Source organism: Polypterus senegalus, chromosome 13 (assembly GCF_016835505.1).
Source record: "Polypterus senegalus isolate Bchr_013 chromosome 13, ASM1683550v1, whole genome shotgun sequence".
In the NCBI taxonomy this organism is placed as follows: domain Eukaryota; kingdom Metazoa; phylum Chordata; class Cladistia; order Polypteriformes; family Polypteridae; genus Polypterus; species Polypterus senegalus.
In genome coordinates, this window is record NC_053166.1 from 81,304,659 (window position 1) to 81,321,247 (window position 16,589).

Consider the following 16,589-nt stretch of genomic DNA (forward strand, 5'->3'; position numbering starts at 1 on the left):
TGGTAATAAATTGTTGTGCATAAATGAATGGGGCATACCTGGGGAACTGCAACCACACTGTTAGAGCTGTAAACATGATGCCATGGGTCGCTTATAACCCAAGGTATAAAAAGAAAGGTTAAAGAAGTTTCATCCATATAACATACAGTAAGTCCCAGGCTAAAAGGTTTTTGTAATTTAGTAAAAATCAACAAAGAACTTGTGCTGGAAATCAGTTTATTCTAGAAACTACTGGTTATTTTTTCATTAATCATTTTGAAAACTGGCAAATGTTTGGTAACTTTTGAATAAATACCTGAGTATTTTCCTCCTTTATTTCTCTTGATAAAGCATATCAGAAGAAGAATAAGCAATAGCAGGACAATTGCACTAATCAGGCCAATAAACCAGCCTTGTGTGGCAAAGCCTCCGTGGATCTCAGACAACGCTAAAAAGAGAATAAAGAACACATAAAAACATATATTAAACAGCATGTAAATAAGACAAAGACAACAAGACATCACATTGGGAAAATGTATTCACCAGGCCCATCAGTCTGAATTTCTGTCTCCCAGAATGGCACATCAATTGTCCTGTTCTTGACAACAAACAGGATGCGGTACATTGTCCCAGGCTCCAAGTCCTTAATCTGTAGGAAGCTTTGGGTTGAATTGACTTTTTCTAAAATCTTCATTGCCTCCTTTACTGTAAGGTAAGAAGAAGTAAAAATGTGAGCAAAACTAGAGGGTAAGCACTAGACATTTAGCCCGGAATAACTAGGATGGCTTTACTGACATTTCTCTATTTTCTATTGTCTTCTAGTCTTGTTATCCTCCCAACTCTAATATTCTTACCATTTTTGTTAAGATAATGAATCTGGAACTCCACATTTCTGTAGCCTTCTCGAGTCTCCCAGCTGACATTGGCATAAGTCTTACCAGCAAAAGTGCTGATGTTTTCCAGGGTAGGTAGAGCTAAAATAAAATGGAGGTAGACATAGCGTTAGTACATAGTGATCTTAACTGACATCAATCACTGATATTAAAGACATCATTGTCAAGTCAGTCACTTGAGAACATTTTTGACAAAACTGCAGCCCTAAGCATATAATAAACTCTACAGGAAATGAAGTTCAAGTTTCTGAAGTCTTTCCTATATTGCGATCAAAGTACAAACTTACTCTGCCTGGAGCGCCAGTGTACACAAACACTCATTCACTTAATGTCAACCGATTTAGAAGAGGTGAAGACTCCTCCTGTGAATAAAACTTTTTAACTTATAATGTGCAACTTTAGGTTTCTAATATTATTCATTGATTTAATCATTCTGTCACCAGTTTTATGAACCTTGTTAGTTCAAAAAAGAATTTGGAGTAAAGCTAAATACAACCCTGGACAGGACTGCAGTTCATCACAATACAGGTGCTGGTCATAAAATTAGAATATCGTGACAAAGTTGATTTATTTCAGTAATTCCATTCAAAAAGTGAAACTTGTATATTAGATTCATTCATTACACACAGACTGATGTATTTCAAATTTTTATTTCTTTTAAATTTTGATTATTATAACTGACAACTAATGAAAGACCTAAATTCAGTATCTCGGAAAATTAGAATATTGTGAAAAGGTTCAATATTGAAGACACCTGGTGCCACACTCTAATCAGCTAATTAACTCCAAAAGCCTTTAAATGGTCTCTCAGTCTAGTTCTGTAGGCTACACAATCATGGGGAAGACTGCTGACTTGACAGTTGTCCAAAAGATGACCATTGACACCTTGCAGAAGGAGGGCAAGACACAAAAGGTCATTGCTAAAGAGGCTGGCTGTTCACAGAGCTCTGTGTCCAAGCACATTAGATAGATAGATAGATAGATAGATAGATAGATAGATAGATAGATAGATAGATAGATAGATAGATAGATAGATAGATAGATAGATAGATAGATAGATAGATAGATAGATAGATAGATAGATAGATAGATAGATAGATAGATAGATAGATAGATAGATAGATAGATAGATAGATACTTTATTAATCCCAAGGGGAAATTCACAAAATTCCAGCGTTACATGGTTAAAGTCTCCAGCGATTAGCACAAAAGCCTTAGGGTGCTGCGTTTGTAACTTAGCAACTGCGGAATGGATGATGTCACTCGCCATCTCCGCGTTCGCTTGAGGGGGGATGTAAACAATAACAGCAATCACGTGTCCAAACTCTCTGGGCAAGTAATAGGGACGCAGACTTACGGCCAACAGTTCGATGTCCTTGCAGCAAGTGGAGATTTTAACGTTTACATGTCCTGAGTTGCACCACTTTGTATTGACATAGAGAGCGAGTCCTCCTCCTTTCATCTTTCCACAGGTACTTGCGTCTCTGTCCGCTAAACTGACTGTGCTAAACCCGGGTAACTCCACGTTAGCATCTGGGATGGTAGTCGTTAGCCACGTTTCACTAAAACACAGCAAGCTGCATTCTCTGTAGGTTCTGACATTTTTCACCAGCACTGCCAGTTCGTCGATCTTATTTGGTAGTGAGTTTACATTTCCCAGGATCACAGAAGGCACCGACGGTTTATAACGCCATTTTCTTTCAAGTTGTCTTGATTTAATCTTATTTTTTATCTTTGCGCTGGCTCGGCTGCCCCGATATCGTCTTCTTACCTCATCAGGTAAATAAGGAACCACACCGCCATAAGCATTTCTTCTCAGTGCTTTAAGCTGACTACTTGAATAGGCGATTCTCGGAATGTAAAAATCCATGTCAAATAGTAAAATAGTAAAAAGTGTCCAGGGAGCAATTCCACATAAAAGAAAGTGGTAGAAGTGATCAGTGAAATAGAGAAAAATAGAGATAAAAAGGTAAAAAGATAAAGTCATATACGGAGCTGCTGGAAAGGCTGCCACTCGGATGCGGCGCCGGAAGTAAACTTTAAAGTAAGTAAGTAAACACATTAATAGACAGGTGATGGGAAGGACAAGATGTGGTAGACAAAAGTTTACAAGCAATAGGGATAACCGCACCCTGGAGAGAATTGTGAAACAAAACCCATTCAAAACTGTGGGGGAGATTCACAAAGAGTGGACTGCAGCTGGTGTCAGTGCTTCAAGAACCACCACGCATAGACATATGCAAGACATGGGTTTCAGCTGTCGCAATTCTTGTGTCAAGCCACTCTTGAACAAGAGACAGCATCAGAAGCGTCTCGCCTGGGCTAAAGACAAAATTGCTGCTGAGTGGTCCAAAGTTATGTTCTCTGATGAAAGTAAATTTTGCATTTCCTTTGGAAATCAAGGTCCCAGAGTCTGGAGGAAGAGAGGAGAGGCACAGAATCCATGTTGCTTGAGGTCCAGTGTAAAGTTTCCACAGTCAGTGATGGTTTCTGCTGGTGTTAGTCCATTGTGTTTTCAGAGGTCCAAGGTCAACGCAGCCGTCTACCAGGAAGTTTTAGAGCACTTCATGCTTCCTGCTGCTGACGAACTTTATGGAGATGCAGATTTCATTTTCCAGCAGGACCTGGCACCTGCACACAGTGCCAAAGCTACCAGTACCTGGTTTAAGGATCATGGTATCCCTGTTCTTGATTGGCCAGCAAACTCGCCTGACCTTAACCCCATAGATAATCTATGGGGTATTGTGAAGAGGAAGATGCAATACGCCAGACCCAACAATTCAGAAGAGCTGAAGGCCACTATAGGAGCAACATGGGCTCTCATAACACCTGAGCAGTGCCACAGACTGATCAACTCCATGCCATGCCGCATTGCTGCAGTAATCCAGAGCAAAGGAGCCCCAACTAAATATTGAGTGCTGTACATGCTCATACCTTTCAGTTGGCCAACATTTCTAAAAATCCTTTTTTTGCATTGGTCTTAATTGATATTCTAATTTTCCGAGATACTGAATTTGGGACTTTCATTAGTTGTCAGTTATAATCATCAAAATTAAAAGAAATAAACATTTGAAATACATCAGTCTGTGTGTAATGAATGAATCTAATATACAAGTTTCACTAATTTGAATGGAATTAATGAAATAAATCAACTTTGTCATGATATTCTAATTTTATGACCAGCACCTGTAAACACTCCTTTCTTAGTCATGTCTGAGGCTATCAGAACCAACAGAATATGTATTGCCTGTAATGACATCAGTATTGGGCAACCAGAACTGCTGATAACACATTGTTAACCAACACATTTTGCATTTCCCAAACATGGGCCAAAATTAAACAACTACGCACCCTAAAACACATATGAGTATGAGCAAACAGTTCAGCAGCTTGGGCTGAGGAAGTAGATGTCAATAGGCAATTTCTGAGTGTTCTGCATATCTTGAGGGTAATAAGCCAACTAGAGCATTAAAAGAGGAACCATCTATGATTAAGATTAAATTAGCATTAAGGATGGGGGTGTTCTTTAGAAATGGATACATTAAGCATAACTCAGTTATAACCACCTCACAGTCATCGGTATCACCATCTACTAAAGTAGCTAACAGAATACCAGATTCAAGAGTGAGCAGTGCTATATTCTCAAATAGCTTTTGATAAGCAAAACCAGTTCACACTTGGCCAGACAAAAGCAGTGAAATGCTGCTAGGAGGTACATGTAAGCAAAGTTGAAACTCAGTGAAGCACAAATGTTATCATCAAGAACTATATAGATTGAGAGGCCTGAACAGTACATGGTGGCTACTCCCGGAAAGACAAAAAGAAGAACCATATGGTTGAGCTAATACCAAAATTATTCAGAGAAAAGATATGACAGATGAAAAGAGTTTAATATGGTCACGTAACCCAAGGGCTGGAGCTGCAGATAAACACTTACTTAGAAGAAAAAAACAATTCTAAGGCAGGTGATGTTTTCTCAGAATAACTGAAACAGGATGGTTTTGAAATGTCTAGCAATAGTTACACTTACCCAGAAATTAACACTTTTGCGAATGAGTATGCCAGAGATGGCTGGGGTGGCGACCCTGGCCGGGATGCCCAGGAGGACCGGCAGAGGGCTTGTGCCTTCCCTAGACCATGTGTGGTCTGGTACCTTTGGGGGCCATGGGTACAGAGCTTTGAAGCTCAACCCTGTAGGGACCCGTGGTCACCGTCAGGGGGCACCCCATGCCTTTCGAGCCCTGGAACTCGGAACTTCCACCACACCTGGAAGTGCTGGGGGGAAGAGGAGCAGGAGCAGGGACACACCTGGAGCACATCCGGGAGAGCATAAAAGGGGCCACCTACCTTCATACAATGGCTAGAGTCGGGTGGAAGACGGACGAGGTCTCTCGAGGAGGCAAGGAGGCAGCCTGAAGGAGTGACAGAGGCATAATGTTGGTTGGCCAGGACTTTGGGGTTTGTGGCACTTTTGTACATAATAGAATGAAGAATAAACGTGTTGGGTGATATTGACATGTCCGCCTGTCTGTGTCTGGGCTGGCTACCACAAGTAATAAGTTTTAGAATACAGACCAATGCAGGTAGACAATTCTTTGCAAGTACTTGTGATAGGTTGTCCAGAATATTCCCAAATATTTAACTGTCTGCTGGTAAATGTACCAATGTGATAAAAAAGTAAGTAAAATTCACAAAGCAGCATTCTTCATAAGGAGATGCTAAATGCAAATCATCAACATTCTGGGTTAAAATAGAAGCGGAAACCTTCTATATCTGGAAGATCTGGTTTAAAAAAATGAATTGTAGGACTTTTTCCAGTGACCTTGTAAAAGCAAAGTGGTAGTAACAGTCTGGATACAGAGGATTTGAAAAGGAAAAACTATAAATTTCATTACAGTATATTTGATATACACTTAAAAAAAATAGATGGATCTGACCCTACAGGAAAAACAGGAACTGCGCACTGCCTGTAAATCTTGCTCAAACCACCAGATGTTAGAATTTGGTTTCTCCACAAGCAAAATATGAAACAGGGGCTAACAAAATCAATATTCCTTAAGAAAGTACAGCAAACAGAACTGCATGGTTGCCTTCAATTATCTCCAGCATTAAAGGGTGTTGAGGCACTTTGGGGAGATGTTTGATGATACAATATTGATTTTACTAGATTGAACATGTGTCCAGCTTTATTTTTTTCATTAGGCCAAAACTTAGTTGGAACTTAGGTAAGGTCAAGGTGGGGCAAGGCTGTGAGAGAGGGTTACAGTCAAAGAACTCACGGTGAGACGGAAGAAGCCGCTGTCACACAAAATCCTGACTGCCTTTATGTATCTGTTAGTCAAGAAGACAGTGAGTAAGTGATGGTCTGGAAGTGCCAGAAATACTTAAGTCTTGGGTCCTAATAAGGTGCAAAGGCATTGTGTTTTTTTTTTGTTTTTTTTTTTTTTTAAAAAGATGAAGTTCTGATAAAGCAGTTATTGCAAAAGGGATTGAAAATGACTAAGGGCCTCAGTCGACTTCAGGGTTCCCCTTTGCCTCCGCAGAGAGCGGCCATCAACCGGACGTGAGCGTCCTGCCTCACGCCCTCCCTTATCAGAGGAACCGGCATTCTTCCTTCGATTCCTTTCTTTCCTCTGGGATTCCGTGAAGGTTTGTGTCTGCGCATGGGAAACGCACAGATCCTGTCCTGTCTGCATCCCTATAGAGCGATGCGAGGCCACCGCGGGCTCGGGGCGTAGGGCACTAGGACCCGGGCACTCATCAGCCCCCATCCTGCCAGCCCTCTCGATCTTTCTCCCCTCACCATGTGCGCAGCACCCGCCGCCGCGTCCATTGCCGCAGAACCCCCTACTTGGTTCTGATCATTTACATCACGGGCCTTTTTGGTGGGCTTATGCTTTGCGGGGTCAGTTCTACTCACCGTCCCCACTGTACCGCTCAAGCCAAAGGATCCAGCGTTGCGCTGTTCTGTAGAAGCACACAGCGTCCGTAGTGACGCAACTACCTTCCCCTCTAGCTTCTGCAACTCTGCACGGAGGGCACGCAGCACCTGTGAAAGAGACTCTGCAGGCTGAAGGCACACCTCCAGCTCACGCAGAGCTGCTGACAAGCACAGAAAGCCATTCAGCGATTGACTCACCTGACTGTCAGACACATCCGCTGACTGCTTCCTGTGGGACCTCTCCTCCGGCCCAATCGGGTCCTTCCCCGGCACGAGACGGACATTCCTTGGTCCCGCCTCTATCCAGTCATCGGCGAGCACACAAGACACACTGTCCAATCCCGTGCCTGTCTCGGGGAGGGACTTCTGGTCCACGGCCATTTTGTCTTCCTTCTTCATCATGCGCCGGTGAGCTTGGGTTGTTTTGAGCTGCAGCGTCTCCTGCTGCCGCCACACCATTGAGGCCCTGGTGATTGACAAGCACCTGCCACTGACGCGGAACTGGGCAGTCCCTGCCTGCGAAACACAAAACACACACGGCCCCCCAGGGCCGGTTGCCGGCCAGCAGGGAACTTACCTTCCAGGTCCTGGCTGTCCGAGAAGACATCCTCGGCATGGCCTCGCTAGGTGACATGCCGTCCCTGGGCGCCTCTTGTGATGCGCACTCGTAGAAGCCCGCTAAACTTTTGCACCGTCTGTTGTCCTTCTCCCACACCAGGGGAAAACAAGCCCCTGCAGACCGGTGGCGGTCCGTGGGGTAAGTCTCCCTCTCGGGGTTAAGTGCACGCCGCATCTGCGGCATGTGTGTGGGTGCACCTACTGCGCCGGACCGTCCACAAAATTATCTGTGAACATCTTGGAACAGTCCCATCTGGGATGCCATTGTGGAGACCGGCCCGGACACAGACAGGTTGACACGTCTGTGTCACCCAACATACGTTTATTGAACATAATTACAGTGCCACACAACCCCAAAGTCCAGGCCACCAAACTAATGCCTTCTTCCTTCAGGCAGCCTCCTTGCCTCCTCCCAGACAGCGTCCTCTTCCACCCAACTCAAGTCACTGAATGAAGGGCGGTGGCCCCTTTTATAATCACCCGGATATGCTCCAGGTGCTTCCCGGCAATCTTCCACCGGCACTCCCCTGTGTGGTGGAAGTGCCGGCTGCATCCCCAGAAGCACTCCGGGTGTCCCTGCTCCTCTTCCCCCCAGCACTTCTGGGTGTGGCGGAAGTGCTGAGGTCCAGGGCTCCACAGGCACCCGTGTACCCGTGGCCCCCAAAGGTACCAGGGCAGTCGCCCCCACATGGTCTGGGAAAGGCGTGAGCCCTCCTCTGGTCCTCCTGGGTCTCCCGGCCGAGCTGTCCCTCCAGCCATCTCTGACAGTATTTACAAAGAAGCTTAAACTTTGCTTAGTTTTTATGGACTGACCATAAACTTATGGACATCTGACAACCATGTGCCAAAATGACATGGATCACCTATAGCGCAGATATTAGCATTGCAGTAAGGGACAGTAAGTGGACTTTGATTTAAAGAATGCAGAGACAGATATTGGGCAACTGAACACCAAGAGAAGACTGGAGACATAATAATAGCCAGAACCAGTAGATAAATCAATTTCACATTATGTTTCTTGAGACAAGATTAATAAAAGCTATATCTCTGAAACAGACTCTTCTGGCATGTCAGGAAACAAACCACCCTATGAGCAACATACATGACATTACCATTTGCAGAGAAGATCACACCACAACAACAGTGGGGCTACTTCTAAAAATAAAGAAAGCAGAACAGCCAAAGACCCAAATAACCCTGGTGCCACTCAAATCTTCTAGATAATGGAAGGAGTTCCTTCCAGTCCCACAAGAACATGTTACACAAGAAAAGAAGGAAATGTGGGGAACCTGAAGAGCACAGGTAGTAGTTTGGTGTCTTGAAGTGAAAGGAATTGGTTTACCATTTACACGGAGTAGCATTGCAATATACATTCATCAGGTGCAAAAAACGCTAAAAACCACAATGCCTGAAATAAAACATCTAACCCTATGTGACCTACATTTTTCTGTGCTAAATTAAAAGCTTGAAATAAAGTCTATGAACTTTGTAGGATGAAGGTAACGGTACCCTAGAATGGCATCTTTCTGCAAGTGCCCCAGCACACATTGGATTTCTAAGAGACCTTGTCCTTGTCTTCATAAAGCCTTCCCACCTTTTACACTTCTGTTGATTGGCTGTCACCAAGTAGAATAAAATCTGCCCTCTCAGTAATTTATAAGAATGTTTGGCTTTCTTTCAGAACATTTTAATTCCTAGCAGTGATCAACTGTCGCCTTTACGACTTTCCAATGCAAACCCCTTTGAAAGCTGTTTTAGTTTTAGGCTCTAATGTCAGGTCAGGTTGGGGAGCATACACTGGTAACAACACACAATGAAACAGCTTGGGATCCTGGTTTGCAACCCCCGAGGCAGACACAAGGTCCAGTCCCACCCACCGGAAATGACCCTCTATCTGCTGCAGACAGGTGTTATGCGGGTGTCCCCTTGACCTGGGTCAGCCGTTTGGGTCCTCAGCAATGAGGATCCTGTGAGCTGGATCACCCTCGGGGAATTGCGCCACATGGCCGCAGTGCCGTAACTGATGCTTCCTCACAATACAGGTAATGTGCCTCAGGACTCCATGAGCAACCTCTTATTCGACACAATGTCAAACCAGCGTTACCTAAGGATTCTCTGATTCACAGTGCTGAAGGAGTCCAGTCTTTGTCTCAGGTCACTGGACAGCGTCCAAGTCTCACAACCATATAGAAAAACGGGGAGCACCAGGACTCTAAAGATTTGGACCTTCGTTCTTTTACAGAGATATTGGGAGTGCCTCACACACCCTTTACAGTGACCTCATGAACCCACCCCACACCCATCATGCTCTCCAAATCCATCTACTGACTTTATAGGAAGAGTCACCAGAGCCATGATGGCTGATGGCTGTGCCTAAGAGGTTGTTAAAGGCCTGGATCTTGTGTTTTATCCAGGAGACTCACAAGTCCAGACACTCAGACTCCTCACTCAGTCTCTTGAGAGCCCCAATCTGAGCCTCCATGGACTCTGCGAAGATTACAGTATAGTCAGCAAAGTCAAGATCCTCAGAGGATCTAAAACATTCACAAAATTGTGCAACTGGCATGCTTTTCCAGGATGTCTTATAAATATCAGTTTTAAACTGTCAAAATATTCATAAGCATGTTCACCCTTATTCTGAATATACTTACTAATCACTAATCTGTGCAGTTCATTTTAAAAGGGAATGTCTCTTCTTCTACTTTTGACATCTCACCATTCACTCATAGTCTGTACATTCAGGACCAGGCCAGGAGTTGACTAAGTTTTGTGAAGGACATTTAATGTGTTAACTAAGTACAGTATGTTCTCCCAGAGATGCTGCTATTAAAACCTCCATATCTATCACGTGCTCACTGGCAAAACACAAGCTTGAGAGCTGCAGTAAGTCAGCCTTTAATCGATGTGACTAAGTCCAGTTGTATGTGGGTCTTGGCCAGCAAGGTTAATCCCCTTTTACATAACGAACGTCTGATAGAGTCACTGTATCATTCTTTGGATGGGGAATGTCCTGAATTATATAGTATGCAGTCCTGAAGTGGTCGATGGTACATACAAATGTGTTGTCCATTATTTTCCTGCTGAAAGTTAGTGTTGGCTAAAGGCTACCATATTGTGTCCCAGACCTAAGGACTAAATCTTTTCCTTTTGGTATAGACCCTTCTTGTCTTCATTGCTCAGATATGCGGCCTGTCAAGATTTAGGACTCCACAGGAGCCTCAGTAATTCTTAATGGATTGTGCTTCAGGGCCAATTGGAGTATTATCCCTAATATATATTTGGGAATAATCATCTAATCATTCTCTTCTTCGGCTTTACTTTTTTCTCAACACCAACTCTTTTTATTTTTTTTATCCTCTCTTTTTCTCTCTTTCATATGCTTATTTAGATTACCTCAACAGGATTCCCATTCCTCTGCTGAAACACATCAGTAGCCTCTAATCCTTTTTCTCAGCACTTCTGCTCATTTTCTTTCTTATTTGCTTATTGTTTCTTAACATTTTCATTCACATTCACCTTCCAACTAAAATATGTACTATTCATTAGTAGTCCACTTTATAAAAAGATTTCAGGGTTGATTCTATATGCTCTTGTAAATATGAAAATTTACCCAACCCAAATTAACTAACGATGGCCACTGTAATCCCTTACCATTTCCAGGTTCTGCTAGTTTTCCCATGGCTTACTTATGATAGCTGTGTTCTCCTAAATAGTGTTTCTGTCAAATATGGCATGCTAGCATGCTTTTCTGATACGGTTTCACTTTACTGGCACAAAACCTCATTTTCCTATTGACACTCTGTTTCCTATTGTCTCTTTTCTTTTTATTATGTTTTTCTACCACCTGTGTAGCACCATTGGGCTATCTCAGTCTGCTCACTCTTATCTTCTACTGAGAGCTCCAACCTCTATAACCCTGCAGAAAACTTTAACTAGCATGCTATACAGTCCTTTCCAGAAAATAGCTTTTTTTTTATTCAGACCTGTATAAAACATCGAGGTTTACTCTGTGAAAGCAAATACAGCCTTTAAAATTGACAGAGCAAAAATCAAGTTAGAAGAAACAAACAGGGAACTTTGAGGCTCCCTACATTGATGGTGTGCCAGATTGATAATTCTTGCTGTTATATCTGACCAAATATGCCATTCTTGCATAACACCTCTGTTCCATTACTGACGTGAAATTGCTCAAGAAACAAGGTTCACTGTCAGGTTAACAGGTGGATCAGAAAGTACTTTGTTCACTACCTTTTTAACAAATAGAGCAGAGTAACAATATTATTGCCGCTCTGCAAGTGTAGCTCTAACATGGCAAAGAAGATGTAGAATACAGTATGTAAATTAAATATTCCTAACAAAGCCTAACCAATCATGCTAACTGCTAATAATCTAATCCTTAATAATCACATTTGCCAGCTTTAATTGACAGTTCTTATGTCATAACAGAAACTACAACAAATGACAAAAACTCTTACCCTCCAGTCCCTGTCATTTTCTAATAATTTGAGTGTAAAAGAACACAAATAGAATAGTCAATAAACACACTTACCCAACTAAATGGAGCAAATGTCCTATACTACAAAAAACGAAATTCTTGCATGTTTTGTGGTTTTATTTCACTGAAGTATTTCTTTTATTGTTATTGTGTGAAGTCAAGTCATTTTCAAGCCTTATGTCTTGGACATTTCACTCATAGAGTTCAAATGTTAATTATTCCTTTCATAAGTGAGAAGCGCACACTACACTATGTCTGCTTTACATACACACTTATATAACTAAAGCATACTGTATGTGACAAAAATAATCACAAGACCCGCTTCTGAAGATTACGACAAAAAGGACTTATTGAGACTTTCAAGGTAATAAAACATCTTCAAAGTGCTCATATTTTATAACTTGGCCTTCTGGACAGACACCATGTAACAAGTGTAAAAAATCTTCCTACAGTAAGCCACAATGAAGCATGGTTGCATTCTAAAGAACCATAAAAAGTAAGACTGAATGTGATATTTCCCATTCTACAACAAAGTATTGATGGACAATCAACATATGCATCAACAGGCTGCTCCATTGCCCCTGAGGAAGAACATAAAATATCTTGTGATAGCTGTATTCAGGTGTGTTTATGGTATATTCTCCTACTGTATATTGACTTTGAGTTATGGACACCTGGGACTAATCCTCTTTATAGATAAGTATAGCAGATGTTTCATTACCTCAATAGACTTTTGAGGGTTTAGGCTTAATATGACACATGGCCACACTGTATATTTAGATGCTAGAACTGTTACATTCTGAAATGTCAATCATAGATAACTCAGTAACAAAGGGACCATCTGGACTACAGGAGATGGAAATATCATTAGGTATAAAATAAGAGGGATTGAAAGGAATATAGATGAAGAATGACAAAGAAAACAATAAATGGGGAAGCTGTTGATCAGGCAGTTTGGGAAATCATAATATCAGTGGCTAGACAAGCAGAACAATAAGCATATAAAATAGCAAGGAGCAAAAGAAAAATAAATTAGATGATAGAGAATAAAAAAGTGTTGAGGGTCCCTACAGTAGAGAAGTCAGTCAACAAAAATCAGCTGAATTGTACTTATTGTGGGAAAAAATGTGGTTAATACATAGTGCATATAGTGAATGTACAATTATCAGTTAAAATTAAAAAAGAAAAAATATAAAATGTTTGCTTTCTTGATAAGAATGTACACATTTCTTAGCCCAGATGCAAATGAGATTAAAGGAATACACAATCTGAAAATGCTACATTTTATATTGTAAGCAGGTGGACTAGCATACTGGGTTTGAAGATAATTGCCTACTCAGTCAGGAGGCTGTAATGTAAGGACAACAAGAATGCAGGCTCAGCCTGGCTGGAAAGATTTCTATCCCAGTCAGGAGCAACTAATAATGGATGGACGATGGTCAAAGGGATTATATGGGCAGTTCATCCCTCTATGCAAGAGTGTGATGGTCCGGGTCGGTCCATACTCCCCTGTTACTTCCAGGAGACTCTTGAACCCAGAACTGTCGATACTCATAAACCGAGATGACCCGGGCAAATGAAGACACATGCAGCCAGCAAGGAACTGGTGCAAAGTGCTTCTAGTGCTTATAATTAAAACCAGACAAAAGAAACAGTGTTCAAAATGCAGTGCATAAAAATGATGTAATCACTAAGTAATCTGTGAGTTAAAAACCAAATAATCCAAAGATATAACCAGGGTAAAACAACAGTTATCAGGTCCATGAATCTTTCATGTGACACTGAAGTGTTTCTTTTAGGTAAAGTCATAGCATCGGAAGTACAGTACTCCCAGGTCCAGCATAAAAGAGGGTGCCTCAGCTACCTCAGAATCGGGTGGAGGTGGATGAGACTCACAGATGTTGCAATGGAAAAAGACAGCATTGCTTCTTCTTTCAATTACATTGTGTAGGACTGCCTTATACTGTGTTAGGGTACAATTATAAAATAAATGTTGTGTGTGGTGGTTGGGGCTCTCGGGTGCCCCTTATAGTCCACAGTATTTGTTGCTCACCTCACATTTTTTGAAGCAATGATTGAGAAACATTTATAAATTCATGTTTTCAGGTACGACAGAGATTACAAAATTTCACATACGATTGGCTTGAAATTGGACCCAAATTAAACAACAGCAAATAAAATCAAAATGTCCATGAACAAATCTCAAATTAGTCAGGTCATATAATTCAAATGTCAGATACCTGGTCAAATGCTCACAATATCTGAAACATGAATATTTGCTAAAATATTTTAAAATAAACTTTGTATGGAAATTCAATCATGCCCATTGTATCAGGAATTTTGTTATCTACCTTGTCCATGAAACATGAGATTACATTTTTTTTTATTGGTCATCACTTCATACCCTGTGGGGTAAGTAACAGACTCACAAATGATCATTTATGACAGGGGCATTCCTTTAATTTGAACCAGCTGGAAAATTAAAATAGTTATTTGAGTTTTTTTATGATCAAGACCAAACTAAGTGAATACTATGCATGCTTTGAAACTAACCACCAATTTGGCAGATGCATCATACAGAGCATCCCCCTTAGAGTCAGGATAAGAGAGATCCTCACATTTAACAAAGGCAAAAAAGGAGCAAAAAATAAAAGCAAATAAATTGTAAATTAGCATACAATGTCTAAGGAGGGCACCTGAAGATACATGGAGGCCTCATAATTTCCAAAAGGTACTAAAACCATAAACCACAGTAAAGACATAATGAGATTTCGTATTTCACTCAGTAGCTTGAACAGGTCATGTGGAAGGGAGATGAGGAGCATTCAATCATGTAAACTCTTTGCTGGTACCAGAGGAAGACAACATGGAGCAGACTAGGGAATTCATTTCCCGGACATTTTGCATTCCCGAAACTGTTGTAATTCCCGGGAAACCGGGAATGGCCAAGCTCGCATATATAGCGTGTAAAAGTGTAAAAATCGATCAAGAAATAACAGAGTTATAGTTGAAAATAATTAAGTGGCATGGTTTTTTGGCCCACAGTGTAGTGTTTTTCAGATTGATTCAGTCAACCAGCAGCAGTCGTCAGTCTCGCAGCTCTGACTAAGACTGAGTACAGTGGACTAGGAAGAGTCTGCACTCTGCCGCTCACGAATGCCGGGACAGGGCAGACTTCATTGACGTCTGTCCGACAACAGCTTTGAACAGCAACTTGAAATTGCAATGTGTCAGCCTGTTGCATCCGCATTATCTGTGCCAAGAAACTTGCTGTCACAGAATGATGACAAGAAACTGGATGCATCAGTAAAAGCTGAAATGGCGGTGTTTCAGAGCAACGCAAGTGCGGCGTTGTTTAGAACAAGTGTATCATTATCTGATCAGGAAGATCGCGTTGCATTCAAAAAAAATTTTTTTTAAACGTTAGTCTATCATATATGATCCCTATGGCATTTGACACTTGATTGACATACAGGGCGGCCAGTCTGAGATCTCTTTTCTTCTAACACACTGGTCATCCCGTGAGTGTCATCACTCACATGCACCCATACAATCAGATTGTGATTCAGACTATGAATGCCATTAATGTAATTACCCCGATCTACATGCGGTCAAATAAATGAACCACACATCGTGCCTTTGCCTCTGACGCTGACGTGCAGTGAGTGTGTACGCCTGAGGAGCCCAGAATTAGGGCGAAACACTTGTCGCATACTCTTTGCATTATTTGACAGTAAAACTTTTTTACTGGTGTCAACATATTGCAGTAGCTTTATTAAAAATAAGTGTCGGTCGTTCTAAAACTGTTCACATGTGAGATGCCCCTGCACTGTGTCATCCCCAGGCACCCGGGATTCCCAGGAATGAGATGAGGGATTCCCGAATTACTGGGAATGGATAAACCCATCCGGGAATGGATCCCCTAGAGCAGACAGAGGAACAGGTAAATGATCTATTAACTAACAAACTTGGCATTCAGGAAAAGAATAAATGGAAATGGAATTATGAAACAAGTCACTTGCTGTCATGTGGATTGCTCATATTTCAGGTTTGGTGTTAAATAGCTAAGCAAGCGAAGAGGGCAGAGACAGTATGTGGAACATAAAGGGTGGTAGGATGATCAAATTGTGTACTACTGAGTGTCCTGTAGAGCAGAGTGTACAACTGCTGCAATTTTAGAAAAGCCTGGCCACAGGATCAAATGTGGTATAACAGGTCCGCAGCTCAGGAAAAAAAAGTGGCAGTTTTTAATTAATAAATAATCAATTGGCTGGCTCATTCTCCAGTGGGTGCACTCATGCAGCTGCAGGGAGTTGGTGGCGTAATTGAGGGAAGACACACCTGCAATTGCTTCATCAGCTTCCTTCAGTGTGTGATTGAGACATTGTGCCCATGGAGAATGAGCAAGCATGATAGGAGGTGTGGGGGATGCAAACAGAGAATCAAAAACAAAACAAGGCCGATCAGAGGTGGAAAAATGGAGAAAGGGAAAGCAGAGGAAAGGAAAGGAAAAGGCCTATCGGAGAAGAAAGGAGGTTAAAAGAATGAGAGAGAAAAGGCAGGAGCGAGGGTGACATTTATTGCAAGTAAGAAGGGAGTGCACAGAAGGTGGAGAAGGCAGACAGCTTGGTGGAAGTCCCTCAGAGTGCAAGAATGGCATTCG

The 16,589-nt window shown here is 41.9% G+C and overlaps 1 protein-coding gene across 4 annotated transcripts in view; it reads right to left on the reverse strand.

The window, feature by feature from the left end:
* The window catches only part of l1cama (L1 cell adhesion molecule, paralog a), a 194,280-nt gene that overhangs the window by 5,133 nt on the left and 172,558 nt on the right, over window positions 1-16,589 (reverse strand). For all 4 annotated transcript variants that reach the window (XM_039775651.1, XM_039775650.1, XM_039775647.1 and 1 more), the window contains 3 exons: window positions 834-953; window positions 523-684; window positions 296-427 (listed from right to left, as the gene is read on the reverse strand). In XM_039775651.1, the coding sequence (XP_039631585.1) occupies window positions 296-427; window positions 523-684; window positions 834-953 (414 nt within the window). The remainder of the gene's footprint in view (window positions 1-295; window positions 428-522; window positions 685-833; window positions 954-16,589) is intronic.